The sequence below is a fragment of the Petaurus breviceps genome, unplaced genomic scaffold, assembly GCF_028583685.1.
Source record: "Petaurus breviceps papuanus isolate PSGF00001 unplaced genomic scaffold, PetGlider_PUasm1.0 227, whole genome shotgun sequence".
Classification (NCBI taxonomy): Eukaryota; Metazoa; Chordata; class Mammalia; order Diprotodontia; family Petauridae; genus Petaurus; species Petaurus breviceps.
The window spans coordinates 6,113,809-6,131,559 of record NW_027185896.1 but is presented as its reverse complement, the minus strand read 5'-3'; the positions used below and the strand labels follow the sequence as shown (position 1 = coordinate 6,131,559).

At 45.9% G+C, this 17,751-nt stretch overlaps 1 protein-coding gene across 1 annotated transcript in view; it reads left to right on the top strand.

The window, feature by feature from the left end:
* Window positions 1-1,545: 1,545 nt before the first annotated feature.
* DNAH1 (dynein axonemal heavy chain 1) overlaps window positions 1,546-17,751 on the top strand; it is a 171,052-nt gene continuing 154,846 nt past the window's right edge. Inside the window, exons 1-3 of the mRNA XM_069095561.1 lie at window positions 1,546-1,642; window positions 8,479-8,663; window positions 12,447-12,519. Coding sequence (XP_068951662.1) covers window positions 8,511-8,663; window positions 12,447-12,519 — 226 coding nt within the window. The 5' untranslated portion in view covers window positions 1,546-1,642; window positions 8,479-8,510. The remainder of the gene's footprint in view (window positions 1,643-8,478; window positions 8,664-12,446; window positions 12,520-17,751) is intronic.

Here is a 17,751-nt window from a genome sequence, read left to right as displayed (position 1 = left end):
CTGGCTGGCCTCTAAAATACCCCACTATTGTTTGTTTACTTTCTTAGTGAGGGCAGCAATTGGGAAGACAGAAGTTGTCATTAGTCAAATCAATAATTTATTTATATATTAATTTATTTATTAAGCAGTTACTATATGCCCTGAAGGGTCTTAAATCTTGGGAATACAGAAATACAAGCAGACAATCCTTACCCTCAAGGTGTTTACACTCCTAATGCAGAAGGTGACTCAGAAAACAATGCTGAAAAAGGTGTGTGTGTGTGTGTGTGTGTGTGTGTGTGCGCGCGCGCGCGCGCGCGCGCGGGCACGAGTACACCCTGAGGAATGAAGTAGAGAGGAATGAAGGTGCAGCCTCCTGCTGCAAGGAGGACAGACCCAAGAGCAGGTGCAGGGGGATCTTCCCTGGGTAAATTCAGCCAGTGCCTCCTGAAGCCACTTCTTCCCCCTAGTCTGGAGGGATTTGCCCTTTCCCACTTGGGCAGACCTATGTCGCACCCTTTAGCTGCTCCCAGTGTTTTCAGATTGATATTTAATCTTCTCAAGTTAATACTCAAATCCCCCAATCCCTCTGAATTTCTTGCTCTAAAGACCAAACCATTTTGGTGTTAATTTGATGATATCACGTGTTGGTGGTGAAAATAAATAATTTCCTTAAAATAGAAAGGCGATTCAAATCAGAAAAACACACTGCACACCACTCCACACTTAGGGCCTAAACCAAGTCACCCTCAGCCACAGGTGGGTTAATAACTGTCCCTTTGGCAGTCCTTTATCTTAATGTCTGTTCCACACATGAGATCCGGACCTGCTGTTCCTGCTTTGGAACGGCTGGGAATGGGTAAAGCTCACTTCCAAGGCTCTGCTTCGCCAGGTGTGAGACAAAGCTCAGTATCTACTCCAATCATCAAAAATAGTCACATTGCAGATAGGAATGGGGAAGGAAAAACCTCTTAATGTTGCAAACACCATGAATTAAAAAATGAATGCAATGAAGGAAAAAAGCATTGATTAAGTCTTTACTACGGGCAAAGTGCTGGTACAAATATAAACGAGCAAGACAGTCCCAGCTTTGTCTCCTCGCTCTCGGTGGGACCTTGGACAAGTCCCTGGTGTCTACATGCTTCAGGTCCCCCTACCGTAAAAAGAATACTTAGGACGGAGTGATGGCAAATCTCCTCCCAGTCCCTAATTGACCACCAGTGGGCGCCGTAGGAGCGCAGAGGAGAGACCCTATCCTTCAACCTCTCCTCCAGCTGAGCCTCGTGTTCAGGCAGGCGCAGTAACGAAGGGAGATGGTGAGCGGTCCGTTGTGGGAGAAACCAAATATAAAGGGGGAGAAAGAATAACCTCTTTTATGGAAATTGGTTTCAACCACCCCAAGGCAAGAATAACAAGCAGAAACAATAGTGTATAATACTATTTGTAGCTTTGTTGGTTGGGATTGACCGAATTTGGGTAACTTTGGGAAGAACTGCTGCTCACACAGCGGAGACCCTCCTCCGGACTCTAATAGATCCTCCCCTTAGCAACCGGCCGCGGCGTCCTCCCTTAGAGACAGGCTGAGCCTGGCTTGAGCTTCGTCTCTCTTCCGTGGCCGTTGTTTTTCTCGGCTGTCCCCTGGCCCGAAGCTGTTGCTGAGCCGGTAGGCGTGCGGCGAGCCCCGGTGATTGGTCAGGCAGGCCCGGGCCGCATCGGGAGGCCGGAGAGGAGTAGGGGCAGAGTCTTGGGGGGTGCTCGGGGTGTCCGGCTGGGGGCAGGGAGGCGTGCAGGCCTGGGGTGGGGGTGGGGACCCGTGCAGATGGGAGGAAGGAGAGCCCCTTTCATTCTGCTCGGGCCAGTTCCCTCCACTTGCGTCCTCTCGACGTGGCTGAACTTCAAGAGTGCTCCTCGACTCGGTGACCTTTAATTCAACTCCACTCCCTTCAGTTGGACTCGAAGTGATGGAAATTAATTCAATAAGCATTTATTAAGCGCCTACGATGTGCCAGGGCACTGCGACAAGTGCTCACTTACTTCCTGTCGCTTCAGACTGCATCTCAAACCTCACCTCTCCGGGCCTCAGTTTCCTCATATATAAACCGTAGGGGGTTGGATTAGATGAACTGAAGGGTCACTTCTAACTTTATTAGCCCTTCAGTTCAATTTAACTCAGTTCACTTTGAGTCACTTGGCTTCATTTCTATTTTTTTTCCCCTGGTGCCCAGTGTTTCCATGATAAGAATTATCCCTCATATGCCTATATCATGTCTCTCAATTCATTTCCCTGCAGTGCTCCATCTTGCTTACAACCTTGTTACAGGGTAATAAGAGTTTAACTCCAAGGAGGCTAAGATGTGGAGTCCAAGGTGGCCATTCCTCTTTCTCCTTCTGTATTTTTAAAAAATAATAGGCCAAAATAGAAATGCCCAACCAAGACTTTTTGACTTGGATACCTTGGATTTTCCCTGTGGGTATTCCTCAGTCCTTCTAGGCTCCTCAAAGAAGGCACTGAAAAGGTAAAATGATGAATCCACACAGAATTTGGGAAAATGCACATTCCATAGTCTGGACTTTTTGTCATAGGAGCTAGAAAGGAGGAGGGGAGGGAGGAGGAGAGAAGACAATTGGGAAAGAAAAAGTCTGCTTAAAATTTTCATTTATATCTTTTGGTTTTTCTATCACATTTCTGAATATAGCTCTCTCCTCATTCATCACAAAGCAGCTCTGCTGCCAGTCATCCAAGGACAAATAGGGCGAGAAGGTCTAAGGCTACAAGATGCACATCTATTGATGGCAAACTGTGGCGAAAGTCCCAAGTTTCAGCTGCATTTCTGTGATAACCACTTAGCTATCTGTGTGGCACAGACTGCTATTATACCTTCTGTGGGAATCCCCATGGGTTTTGGGGATAGCAATCTGCATCTGTATTAGTATTCTTGTAGTCTTCTAGCATTAGTAGTCTTCTGAACTCATATTTGCCTAACACCAGCTCTAGTGAGCAGCATCCAACTTGTCATTTTTTTTTGTTGTTTTTTGGAGGGGGGAAGGCAGGGCAATTGGGGTTAAGTGACTTGCCCAATGTCACACAGCTAGTATTAAGTGTCTGAGGTCAGATTTGAATTCAGGTGGTCCTGACTCCAGGGCTGGTGCTGTTTTCACAGCACCACTTCGCTGCCCCCCCCCCAACTTGTCATTTATCAAAATATGTCAGTGGATTGTTATCCATCCAAAACTTGAAATCAGTCTCTAGGTTTATGATCTAAAGATATGCCTTCAACTGATTAGTCCAATTTGTGGGTGGACTAGTGAGTCTAACTGTCAGAGAGACCTCTTCTAGTAAGCAGTAGGGCTTGCATGGATAATAAAAGCATTTATATATATATGTAAATCACTTTAAAGCTTGCAAAGTGATTTACAAATGTCTCATTTTATCCTCACGACAAAAAAGAGGTTCAGGCCAGATTGCCTCTTCTTCCTCTTCTGTTTCTGTTTTTCCTTAGCCTTAGCCTCATTCATGAATGAAACCATTAAGAGGATTTGGGATGATAGCACAGTTCTTCATACATTTTTAATAGCCACCTAATCCTAGAAAAGTCTTTAGCTCTCAGCTGTTCTTCAGCTGTGGTCAGGTCGGGAGTGCTGCTGTCTTTTGGGTGGGCTTGGTATTCACTCCCTGCTAGACATCGATGAATCCCACATACTTAGCCAAGTCTCTGCAGAATCAGCCCTTGTCAGCTGACTACGTCAGGTCAACAGTAATCTCTAGCCGAATGCTTTCAGTGTCTTTGTAAATAGGATGAAATTTTCTGGATACATCAACACCTCGGAGTAGTTCATATCACCAGCCACCTTATCCACAAGCCATTTGAAAGTGATAGAGGGTCCAGCAGCTCCCTGGAGCATATGCTCAAGCTGATGGAATTATATAGGACAGATGAAGAACACTTAAAAAAGACTCTCACTTTGTCATGGGGATCTGATAGTGTCCCCTGCATAAATCCCATACTGAAAATCCCTGGCTGCCTACGGGGTAGTACAGGTCACAGTGTGTTTGTAGCACGGTGTATTGGTCCACCTTGGTTCTCTTGTTGAGACTCCAGTAGGCGAGACACATCCACGTCTTCCCAGTCTTTCCCTTTCCCACCAATATGAGTGACTGACATGAGCCATACATTGAGATGATGTCAGTGTTAACGCTCAGATGCTTCCCAAGGTCTATCTTGGGGTGATTTCCTCTTGAAAAGCTTGGTAGTTGCTGAGGTGAATTGTTGCTGCTTCTCTAGCACATCCCTCTCATACAGTGAGAACCGGCCAGCTGTGAGGCTGTTTCTTCTGCAAAGAACCCTTTCCATTCCAAGGCACTGGAGAGTTACTGAAGTTCGACTTTTCTGAAATAACCCTTGAGGTCGAGTGTTGATGGCTTCTTTCATACTGACACCACTAGCTTCTGTTTTCCCGTAAGTCCCCGAATGATCCATGGATTGTCCAGTTGTCTGGACTTGGAGCCCTACCATGTGAGGGATTGCAGTGGTCTCTTGGATTGACTTCAAGTGGGGATTTGGAACTGGGGGTGACTTCACAAAGCTTTAGCTGTGAAGATGGGGGTGTCTCTAATGCCAGAGGCTTGAGTCCCACCCTACTGATTATTTCTCTCTACTGTTAGCCACCAGTAAGTAGTTAGCACCCCAGTTCCATTTAACCTCTTAACATCAATTAGCTTTTACAAAGCAATATTTAGTGTGAAGATACCACAATGACAAAAGCAATGATAGGTGGTTTTCTTCAGCACCTTGAGGGTACACTCTCCTCATGTCCCCTTGGTCTTTGGGAAGGTGGGCTCAGTTCCGACCTATCATTGCATTGGTTCCACTAAGTTCACATACTCATGTGGCATTGCTGACTGGTCTCTGTTGCTGCTGGGCTGGCTTCCCAAGGTCACTCCTTGCTTTCTGGGTCCCTGCTTGTAAAACCTAACCTGGTCTCCAACTCCTGGACTCCCCAATGCCTGGAGGCTGGCTCTCCTGATCTTTTGAAACACAAAGATTGGAGCCTGTAGATTAATCTCCATCTGAAATGAAAGAATAAACATTGAGGCAAAGGCTGACCGAAGTCTTAACAAGGCTCTATCTCTTCAAAGGGGAGAGGCTCAAGGCTTCTTGAATTGTCTCTTACTGACAGCATCTGTGAAGTAGTCAAAACCAAGAGTAGAGGACCATCAGGAGAAGTTAGTCAAAGAGAATGAGGCTCATCAGAGAGGCTCCAATCCAGCCCTGGTTGGCCTGTCTGTGCAGGTCCCAAGACATGTCCGGTATGTGCAGTCAGGACTCTCTGGAAGCAGGATCCCTAGCTCTTACATGTGGGGAGTTGCCTGTGTCCCTGCATGCACACATACTAGTAGTCCCTGTTGCATGGCCTTGTAGTCATTGCATAGATTGGTTTCCTGCCTCTACTTGTCTCACTTTACCCTTGGTACACATCTTTCTGTGTTTCTCTGTATTCATTATGCTTCCACTTTTTCCAGTGAAATAAAAAGTTGGAATAAAAGTCAACAAAAGCAACACTAACAGCAAATTTTCTCCCATTTGTGGGGAAGGGGCGGCAGAAAGGCATCACAAAGTCACCAGATTGTGAATGGTCGGCCTGGGGGCTGGGGCCAAGGGGAGGACTCTTCTCTGGTGAGCCTCTGGAGGCTTAGCGAGTGATCCTATCTCAGTGGAGGCCATAGCGTTAGGTGGAAAGGTCTGGGACCCTCTGCTGGAGGGAGAGAATGGGCATTGTGCAGATGGTGCATCCTGATAGTGATTGGATATCCCTTTCCATCAGGTCCTATTGTGGAAGTGTAAAGATTAGGATGGGAGGGAGTGGTCTGCTTACCACTGTTGGGTTTTCCCTTTGACCTAAGAAAATTATTTGGGCATGTTGTTTTATGAAAAAGCATATGGAGGGAACTTGACAATTTTTTTTTAAATGAAGAGCATCAATCTATGAAGTTTCACTGGTGAATAATCAGACACTATTAATGTCTAAGGACAGTTTCACAATTATACTTCAAGAATATACAACAGTTGGGGGCACCTGGGTGGTGCAGTGGATAGAGCATTGACCCTGGAGTCAAGAGAACCTGAGTTCAAATCCAACTGAGACACTCATTACCTGTGTAACCCTGGATAAGTCGCTTAATCCTGATTGCCTTAAAAAAAAAATACAACAGTTTGTATGACACTTGACACATCATGCTATAGTGTCACTATACTACATGTATATACATGTATGTCACTACATACATGTAGTAATTTGTCTGTTTCAGTGGAAAACTTTTTCCTGTCAAATTATGGTCTAGGAAGGCTGTAATGTTGACATATAGAAGAGTGAAAATATATCCATTGAATTCTCACAGTCACAGCTAGTGACTAGACCAGTGATTTCGTGGGTAGAGGAAAAATTCCCTCTACTAATGCGGGTTTCACAGTTTTCTCTGCAACTCGGAGTCTTAGGTTTCCCAGAGCAGTGAGTCATGAAGTGACATCACAGCCAAGAGGAGTCAGAGGTGGGGACTTGAACCCAGGGCTTTTTGCTTCAAGGACAGCTTTCTACTCGCTACATTTTAGCTTGATGTGGTACTTTAGGGGAAGGGAAATAAGCATTTATTAAGCACCAGGCATCAGGCACTGTATTAAGTCTTATCTGAATAGTATCTCAGTTGACCCTCACAACCCTGTGAGGCAGGTGCTGTTAGCCCCATTTTAAATGGAAAACTGAGGCAGAGGTTAAATGACTCGGTCAAGGTCACATAGCTAGTAAGTGTCTGAGGCCAGATTTGAGCTGAGGTCTTTTTAACTCCAGGCCCAACATTCTCTCAACTGCACTACCTAGCTGCCTTCTGAAAACAGGTACCTAACAACAAATCTTTTTAAAAGTATCCTGAATGAGCCATATTTTTTGCCCCTTTCTGGCAGCTTCTAGGTCTGTGGCATTAGAGATTTGTGAGCCATCATTCCCACGGAATTTCCCTGATTGAGCCAAACACTGAAGGCAAAATAGGTGCCCGGGAGTTAAACTCTCTCTGTCTCTCTGTCTCTGTCTCTGTCTCTTTCACACTCTCTGTCTCTCTGTCTTTGTCTCTCTCTCTCTCTCTCTCTCTCTCTCTATAGGGGAGATCACTTGGCCCAATACCTGGCATCATCGGTTGCTTAATAAATGCTCATTGACTGGGTCTAGACTCTAGAAGTCCCAGCAAGATTACCAAACCCCCCTGGGTCCACTCTGTCTTCTGATCTCCCTCTGCTTCCTCCTTAGCTCCTTTAGGTGGCATTACTATTTTGGCTGGGGTGAGTACATTCTTTTAACCTCCTTTCATGCCCAGAAGCCAGAAGCAGGCCATGCAGATTCTCTGGACCTTCACTTAGGGGAGGAAGGGGATGGAGAAGATGACTTTTGTTCTCAAGTCTAGCAGCGGCACCCAGACGTTATTCTTCCTCATGCAAAGGGAGAATTCACAGAGCTGAAAATAAGATCATCTTGAGGAGTTGCCATTCTCACTTAACATCTTCTTCACCAGAGCAGTGATAAAAGTCCAGTTCAGAGGCAAAACATGGGCTCAGTTTGGAATGATCCACATCATTTAAAAGCTGCTGGGTACTATGGACTGGTTAGAGGCCCCTGCTGCTTAGAGGTGGGCGGATTTCATTGCTGACAGCAGGTGACCTATAGCAAGAATGGGGTGGGGGAGGAGTGGGCAGTGGATGACGGGACAGTGGAATTCAGCATTCAGCTCTACCCACCCTGTCTGCAGGCCAGCCACAACTTCTCCTCCTTGAGGACTCCTTAAGTCTCTGAGAGTTGCAGGTATTCCTTAGTGATGCTGGAACAAGTTAAAACCAGGGCAAGGCCACCTGGGTGTATGCTAGTGGCACCTTCCCCAGGTAGTTTCCCTGGTTAATTTTCTAGTCTAATCCAATGCCCTTGTTCCATTCCCTAATACTTCTTCTGGTGCCTGCCTATTTCTAGCAGCACTCAGGGGAAGCCAGCTGCATCCAGAATGTGACCCTCTGAAGGCATACCACATTTTTTCTTCTGAAATTTGGTTAGAAAATTCGTGCTCACCTGTTATGCCAATTTAAAGGGTTCTATAGGCTGATGCTAAGGGCAGTGGCTCCTGAGCAGGAAGCTCGAGATGACAGCTGAGGCAGGATATGAAGGCACTGGGGTACGGAGGCAGCCTGGGATGGAAGTTAACCTGATGATGATGGTGGTGGTAGTAATAGCCCACCTTGTCCCACCTTGGTGAAGCGCTCTGAGGCTTGCAGAGCACTTTCTTCCCACAAGGCATGGTGATGGAGTGTGGTGCCTGGCACATAGTAGGTGCTTAATAAACACTGACTGATTGACTGAATTTATGAAAGAGGAAACTAACACTCAGAGGGGTCGAGGGATGCTAAGAGCAGGGGAAGACTGGAGGTCTTTTGCTAGAGATCAGTCACCTTGTGGATTTTCTTACAGGACCTTTGGCCTCCTTTACGTGAGAAGGCAAAATGAACAAGCGAAGGGAATATCCCAAGCCCCCCAGACATCCAGATGATGATGATGTTAATTCTCAAATTGACAAGTCCAAGATGTATCCAGTGATTAAAACTCGTGGGTTTTATTCTGATGTTCTTACTCCTGGGACCTTAGACATCTTAGGGGTAAGTGTTACCAGCCCTTTTCTTAGCTGTTGTAAAGATCCTGGGCCTTTACATATCTCACCAACGAGCTTCTCTCTGTCGATCGCAAATGGAGTTCTGAATCATGTTGGGCAGTTGCTTATACTGCTTTGCAATGTGTGAGACCTGTATCACTTCCACAGCCTTGCAGGGAGTGGCCCTGCTCAGCCGCTTTTCACAGGTGAGTTTAGATAAACTGACATCCTGGCAGTTAGTGTTCTGTTTGTTAGCAGCCTGCATTTCTAGAGCGCTTTAAAATGAAAAACAAAACTCTTGGCTTGTCTCCATTCTCTTAATCCTTCCCTTAGCCCTATGAAAGGAGCAAAGCATGTGATGAGGGTGTCCAGAGGGGGTCTGTCCTCACTGTCTTAGGCTTCCCAGCTTGTGGGAAGTAGGCCTCAGACTCCTGACTCCAACTGTGCCAAAGCCCCATGTGAAAATGGGTTCTTGAGGATTCCCTGAGGGACCAGGAAGAGGAACTGGCATAGAGTCTTGTTGGTAAGCTTAAGTAACCAAGCTGAGAGAGAGAAACAGTAGTTTCCTTCCCTCTCTTCTTCTCCTTCTCTTCTGTGTGCTGGGCCCAGTAAAGGAAATAAAAGAAGCACAACCCAGTTCCTGCCCTGTTAGGAACTAAGAATCTGTGGGAACTTAAGAGAAACCCATGCAAGGTGAGTTAAAAGAAGAAAATAGAGAAGATGTTTAGTGAGGGGGGGACCGAGTGCAGAACGTGTGAGAGATCTGCAAATGGCCAGCACTAGGAATTGATAGGAGGGACAGGTCCATGTTTACTGCTCTTTGGGAAGGCTTCACAGACTTAAGCTGGGCTCAGAAGGAAGGAGGGAAAGGAGGAAGGCTTTCTAGGCAAGGAGGAAGCGTGAACAAAGGTACAGAGCTAGGAACACATGCATGGTGTATTTGAGGTCCGATCTAGCTGGGGAAGGGGCTACATGCCCAAATTTGATTGTCTAGACAGGAATCTTTGGAGGCTTTTTGAGCAGTGAGTATGGGAGTAGCATTTTAGAAAGTCAAATCTGGTGACTTATATAGGGAGATTTGAGGTTAGAAGTGGGGGAGCTAGAGGCAGATGATGAGAACCACCCAGGTTTGCTATTTTATATTTCTACTCCCCAATGCCCATCCCCCCTGATTTGATTCTCTCACCCTTATGCTGACACTGGTGAGATTCCATCCTCTTACACCTAAATTCAGCTAGCAGGGAAGTCTGCTTCTAATGACTTATTACCTTGCAGTATCTCTAAGACATAATACATCTGCCAGTTGTTGGGTCCTAGACATAGACTTGGGGGAAAAATGGGTTTGCAGGCACCCATAGAGACCCAGGTGTTGCTCTGATACCCCAGCTCCAATTACCTGTTCTAGCACACTGCCAGCTAGCAGGGAGGTCTTCCTGCCCTCCTGCCTGTTGACTTTCCCTGAAGCCCTGAGCATAGAAGGGTCTTCTAGGCTGCCCCTCTAGTGAGCAGCTTTCTCTGGGCGTGACCTGCCCTAAGACATCCACCTTCTCTGGGCTTCAGTTTCCTCTTCTATAAAAATGGGGATGGTAGAACTCAGACCTCCTATCTTGCATGGGTGTCCCAAAGAAAGTGCTGATAAAGAATTGTGAGTTATTATTTTATCAGTCCACCATCAAGGGGGTCATTTTTCAGCTTAAGACTTCAATCCCTGCTGAATACTAAGGGACCAGGAAAGCCCAGGATAACATCGGACACCTTCTTGAGAAGCAGTGTCCCATCCTTTCCTGAGGGCAGGATTGGGAGTGAAAGAAGATCAAGTCCACTGGAAGAGGGAGGTGGAGAGGAGGAAAGGCTGTCAGTTCTGGATCTGCTCTTCCACTTGTGTGAACCTGGTCCTCTCTTAGGTCAAGGTCATTTCAGAAAGCGTGAGTCTCAGAGCCAGAAGACCTTGGTTGAGACCTAACTCTCATCTGTACTGGCTGTGTGACTCTGGGCAAGACAGTTCAAGTCTATCAGCCTCAGTATCCTCATCTATAAAATGGAATCAGTAAGATTTGTACTACCAACCTCACTGGGTAGTTGTGAGGGCGACACTGCCATACACAACCTGTATGACCTTAGGTCAATCACTTAACCTTAAGGAGGAAGGATTCTCCTTCTCCCTAATTTCTCTCTCCTGGTATACCTGAAAGAGGATTTGGCATATATCTCAGATCTACTGCTCACTGACTGTGTGACCTTGGCAAGTCACCTTAACTCTGTGAGCCCCATTTAGGTCAACTCTAAAATGAGAGGATTGTATCTCCACGATCTGTCTCAAATCTAAATTCTATGATGCCATGAGAGATCAAGTAAGATATTAGAAGAAAGGGTAAGAAGGGAGGGATGACTTCAGCTGGAATGAGGAGGAAGGGGAGGAATTTTGGAGGAAGCAGCATACTCAGCTCTCTGTCCTGTTCACTTTGAGATCAGAACAACCAGGAAGGCTTGTTTCTAACTGATGTGGATGTTTTTTGGGGGGGTGGGGAGAGAGTGGTCTAAAGATCATAGCTCCCACTCTTATTCTTTTACAATTTTTCAAGCAGTTATATTTTTATTTTTTAATTACCATGCATTTTTTTTTCTTCCCTCCCACCTTTCCCCTGCCGCCAGGAAAAATATATAAAACCCTTGTGACACATGAGTGTAGTCAGGTAGATGAATCCCCGCCCTGGCCAGCGTCCACAGGTGTTCGTCCTGTCCTACACATCAGTTAATAACCTCTCTGTCACGAGGTGGGCAGCATTCTTCACCACTGGCTCTTTAGAATCATGGCTGATCATTATGACATTCAGAGCTCCTAGGCCTTTCAGAATTCTTTATTTATTAAACATTGACGCTGTATGATGAGTTATTCTGCTTCTGCTCACTCCACTGTGTTACCAGGTCATGCAAGTCTTCTAGGCATCAGTTTTCCATCACATTCGTACGCCATACTTTGTTCCTCTGTTCCCCAGTTGATAGGCCTTAGTTTCTACTTCTTTGCTACTACAAAAAGGGCTGACATCAATATTTTTGTACATATAGGCCCATTTCTTCTTTTAAAAAAATCTCTGGAATGAATGAATAAGTTAATAAAAGAATAAAAAATCAGATCGCCTGCTATCTTGGGGAGGGGTAGGGAAGGGAGGGGGAGGAAATTTAGAACTCAAAATCTTATGGAAATGAATGTTTTAAACTAAAAATAAATTAATTAATTAAAAAAAATCCCTGGGATACTCCTCTTGGTGGCATTGCCGAGTCAAAGGGTTAATAACTTTGATAGTTCCAGACTGCTTTCCAGAGTGGCTGCACTGATTTACCAGCAGTGCCCCAATGTGCTGTTTTCCCATAGCCCCTCCAACATTTGTTATTTTCCCCTTTAGTCAACTTTGCCAATCTGCAGGTGAGAGGTAGAACTTCAGAGTTGCCTTAATTTGCACTTCTCTAATTATTAGTGATTTGGAATATTTTTTCTTATGGGTATAAATACCCTTCATATTACTACACACATATTGCTTTAGATAATTTCTTCCTTGAGAACTGCCTGTTCATGAATAAATAGTGATTAAATAATGGATACTATAAGCATAGTCATCCTCGAAGGAGAACTGTTTGTGGTATTGGAGGCCCAGGGCTTTGGTGGAACAGGCATTCACTAATACACTTATCTTCTTGTGTCTGCACTGCCGTTAGTTCTCTGGCCTCTCTGTGAGGTCCTGTGTGTACTGCCCTCCATTCTCCAGATGATTCTAAATGTCTTTGATTTCAGGATGTTTGCACCGGTGCCATTGTGCACAAGGACCTCCTCCGCCAGGCAGACCTTGATCAGTTCACCCCAAATGGTAAGCACTTGTTGCAGGGACTTGATGGTCTCCCGTCTCTGGCATGCTGGGCTGGGGCTTGGGCATCAGCAGACTAGCTCCTCCTGCCCAGATTTCCCTGAGCAGAAAAGTTTGTTCAAGGCCGTGACCATGCTGGAACTGAAGTGGCTGGTGCCTGTGTACCCCAGGGTAGCTCCTGACGTGGATTAACTTCAAGGAATCCAGGGTTGTTTCCCATATGTAGTGATGAACCTGGCTTCAATTTCTGCCTCTGGAAAAGGAGGAAATGATCCCGATATCAGAACCTTGCCAGGGGTATGGTGAAGAAGGGGCTTTGGGCACCATGCGGTATGGTCTATGTCAATGGGAGCAGATCTTGTGATTGTTCTCATGAAGAGGCAGTTGCAGGGGCAGGGACAGGGGGCTTTAATCAAACATTCTGGGGCCCTCAGAGTCATCTGGATTCACTGATTCATTCACCTTGTCTGCTCAGCAGCTCAGTGTCCTGAAGGCTTCCTGACTTTCCCCAGCAGTAAGAGTCTTGGGCAAATGGAGGCAAAAGTTTGCCCATCTTTGCTGCCTGTGGGGGGGGACAATGAACTGCCTCAGGCTGTGCCCCTTTAAATGGCTGCCCATTGAATGTTCAGGGGTAGCTTGTGGTTCTGGGGCCCCCTATAACTGCATTCTTGGTGCATTTGTTTTTTTATTACACTCATTGGAAATAGGTGAGGCAGGACCAAGGTGTCATGATGAGAGGAAGTGGCAGAGGCAGATTTTAGGTCCATAAGTAAAAAGTTCCTAATATTTAAAGCTTATATTAATAAGCTATTCAAAAGTAGAATAGGCTGCCTCAGGAAGTAGTGAGATTTCCATCACTGTACATTTTCAATCAGAGGCTGAATAATTTGGCAAGTATAGGGGGTTCCTTTTCAGGCTACAGTTGGACTGTGAACCTGTGAAGTTCCTTCCAACTCTGAGATTCTGGGAGGCATGACTCTCCTCATCTTCCAGTCCTTACCTGAGAACCTGCATCTTAGAGAAGGGAAGTGACTTTCCCAAGGTCACATACACAGTAAGCTAATGGCAGAACTGGCACCACAAGTCATTTCTTTCCCTCTGGGCTGCTCTTCTGAGGAGGAGATGGCCTATCAGGGTAGACTAGGAGTGACTGTGATGTCCCCCCACAGGATGGTGTCCAGGGTCAAGGATGTGTCAGGTTGTGCCCTCTATCAAGCAGGCCCAATGCATCAGAACCCTATTGGGCCTCTGCTTCCTCCCAGCAGCTTCAGCTGGGAGAGTAGAACCAGTCTTGGGGTACTGCATATCAGAAAGATACAGATGAAATCAAGCCTTCACAGCACCCAAAGTAGGGTCTTCTCAGGTTACTGGGGGTCTGTGATGACTGGCCATTGAAACATCAGTAAGTTAGGGAGGTGAGTGGGAACAGCAGATCTTTGCTTTATAGACTCCAGGCCCATCTGGGGCCAAACCTGGAAAAATGGAACATTTGACTTTAGACTGGTCTCCTGTTGGGAAAAAAGAAGTGTTAATACCCAGGATCTGTTTGAAGCCTCTTCTTAACAGACCCCAGGATCTTCTTTGTTTTCACCTTGTTCTTTTCTTGCCATAAGGAATGACACAGGAAGAAGGTCTCTGGGAGGGTCTGGTTGTCACTTGAGAATTCCTTAAGTGTCTGCCTTCCCCCTCCCACCTCACTATCAAGGATCGGCTTCCTCTACTGTCCTTTACTCTTGGCAGTCGTTAATGCCCAGCTCTCCTTTCAAGCTGTCAGTGAAACCTCTGGTCTCAGGGAGGCCAAAGCGTGATCATGCCTCTTTTTGTCCTCTTTGACAAGTCCTAAGTGACTCCCAGACTTGGGTATAGAAGGCAGACCTGTTAAGTTTTTGGACACCTCTGATTGTTAGGGATTGCCCAGTGCTCCCCTCTAGAGTCAGGTGGAACCATTAGGTAATTCTTCAGATAACTGAAGATAGTTCCCCTCCAGTCCTTGTGCAGCCTGGTCCTTAGTGCCCTCCCTATCTGGGCACATTTTGTAGCCTGTCATTGGCTTCCTAAAATATGATGCCCAGAAATAAGCCCAGTGCCCCAGATAGTCTGACTAATGAGGATATAATTTCTCTCACTCTAGATTCTCTGTCTTTCTTATTGGTGGCCTAGGATCCAGGTCCATAAACAGGAAATTTTGTAAATGGGACAAGAGGATGGGAAAGTTGGGGAGAAGATAGAGGGAGATGTCCTGGGGAACTGAGGTGGGAGGTTTCTACAGGCAAACAGGCAAGTAAATATATAATTTGAGGAGGGAAGGAGTACTGGCAAAGTAGGATGAAGCCCGCAGGTAGTACAGGAGCAGAGCTTTGAAAGAAGCTAAGGATTCTGAGGGGAGGAAATGCATTCCAGATCCAGTGATAGCCCGAAGGCCACTTTGGTTGGAAGGCTAAGTGTGTGAGGGAGAATAATGTGAAATGAGCTTGGAAGAGTAAGCCAGAGGCAGTTTGTAAAGGGCTCTAAATACCAACCTGGGGAGTTTGTATTCAGTGGCCATAGGGAGTCTTTGAAGGCCCTTGAGCAGGGGAGTGGTGTGGTCAGACCAGTTTGGCAGTTATAGAACAGGAGTCTGTAAGCCAAGAGTCCAATTATCAATGGCCCCAGTGAGAGATAATGGGGGCCTGAACAAGTTTGGTGGCCAGGTGAGTGGAGAGAAGGTGACAGGTACAAGAGATGTAGACATATAGAGATATGCAAGAGGTAGAATCTGCAAGACTTGGCGGTGGAGCAGATATGATGGATGAGAGGGAGGGGAAGGAGATGAGAAGGGTACCAAGCTTGTGAACCCAGGTAACTGCACACTTGTTCTCAGCAGAAATGGGGACATTTGGAAGTGGGGTGGGTTTGGACTGGGGGGGTGAATAAGAGTTCAGTTTTGGACACGTGGAGGGCTGTGGGATATCCAGATGGGAGATGCCAGATAGGCAGCTGGTGATGTCAGAGTAGAAGCAGGACCTCCCCCCTGCTCCGGCTTCCACTTTCCCCAATCCATGTTAAAGGGGACTATGAACAAACTTTGGAGCTGCAGAACCCACAAAATGACACAGAGGAGCTAACCTCCCACTGAGGACAACCCGGCAGGCTGGCAGCAAGCGGCCAGCATAGAGCTCTGGGAGCTGAGCCCAGCCACTCACTAGCCGAGGCTTTAGCCCCAGGGTGGGCCTGACCAGCAGCTGGTCGGAGGAACTGCAGATCAACAGCAGCTGTGGCTATTTCCAGATTCATCAGCACATAGATACGAAGGACAAAGTGAGAGGTCAGTGCAGTGTGGACTTTGGGACCAGTAGTTGGGAGAGCTTCGGCTTTTGCCCCTGGAGCGAGAAACCGCTGAACTGCTTCAGCACAGCCGGGGGCACGTTGCAGCTTCTGCTCCTGGCCTGCAGACTGTAGGGGGACCAAGCAACCAGTCTGAAGGGTAATCACTCTTGCTTTAACCTGCTTGGATCTGGATTGTGGTCTAGGGTGGAGGTCCTGGGGTATGTGACCAGCTTGCCAGAGTGTGTGGAAGCCTCAGAGAGGGCACCCAACTAATTCCTCCAGCAGCTGAGAAAACCCCAGCATTTGGGATGAAAGCTCCCCTGTCTGGTGGCAGAGTCCTACTGTGGCAAAAAGCCCAGGGGTCAAGTGACTAAGGGGCAACATGACCAGACAAAGGAAGCAAAACGAACAGAAGACTCCAACATTAGACTCCTATTTTGGGGACAAAAAGGAACAAAGCATGGAACAGGAGGAAGACAGTGAAGTCAGAACTCCTGCACCAAAAGCTTCAAAGGGAAATACGAGCTTGTTACAGGCCATAGAGGACCTTAAGAAGCAGAAAAGAGAAGTGGAGGAAAAATTGGGAAGATAAATGAGAACGATGCAAAAAATTATAAAATGAGAGTCAACAGCCTGACTGAGGAAAATAACACCTTAAAAAACAGACTGACTCAGTTGGCAAAAGAGGCTCAAAAAGGCAATGAGGAGAGGAATGCCTTGAAAAGCCAAATTTGCCAGATGGAAAAAGAATCTCAAAAGCTCAATGAGGATAATCGTTCCCCTTGGATTTAGATTGGAGCAAAGGGAACCTAGTGACTTTAAGAGAAATCAAGATGATGTTAAACAGATCCAAACAAATGAAAGACTAGAAGGCAATGTGAAATATCTCATGGGAAAAACCACTGGCCTGGAAAATAGATCCAGGAGAGATAATTTAAAAATTATTGGACTACCTGAAAGCCATGATCAGGGAAAGAACCTAGAAATCATCCTCCAAGAAATTCTCAAGGAAAATTTCCCTGATGTTTTAGAACCAGAAGACAAAATAGAGGTTGAAAGAATCCACCAATCACCTCCTGAAAAAGATCCCCAAAAGAAAACTCCTAGGAATATTATAGCCAGGTTCCAGAAATTCCCAGATCAAGGAGAGAATATTACAAGCAACCAGGAAGAAACAATTTGAATATTGTAGAAACACAATCAGGATAACCCAGGATGTGGCAGCTTCTACATTGAGGGATTGAAGGGCTTGGATTGTGATATTCCAGAGGGCAAAGGAGCTGGGATTAAAACCAAGAATTACCTACCCAGCAAAACTGAGTATCATGTTTTAGGGGAAAATATGGTCATTCAGTGGAATAGAGGACTTTCAAGCACTCTTAATGAAAAAACCCTAGAGTTGAATAGAAAAATTGACATCCAGATACAAGAAGCAAGAGAAGCTTGAGAAGGTAAACAGGGAAAAGAAATCATAAGCCACTGATCAAAGTTGAACTATTAACCTTCCTACATGGAAAAATGATAATTGTAACTGATGAAACTTTTCTCAGTATGAAAATAGTTGAAGGGAATAGAAATATATATATATATATGTCTGTGTCGGAGGGTATACGGGCATATGATTGCATGTGTGAACGTGTGTATATATGCTTACAGGTATACATAGAGGGCACAGGACCAATTTAATAGGAAGGGATGATACTTAAAAGGGGGAAATTAAGAGGTGAGAGAGGAATATAATGAGAGGAGATGGAGAGAGACAGAATGGGGTAAACTATCTCACGAAGAGGAGGCAAGGGAAAATGGTTACAATGGAGGGGAAGAATAGGCAGGCAAAAGGGAATGGGTCAACCTTATTCTTACTGAATTTGGCTCAGGGAGGGAATGAAATACCCACTAAATAGGGTATCTCACCCTACAAGAGAGTAG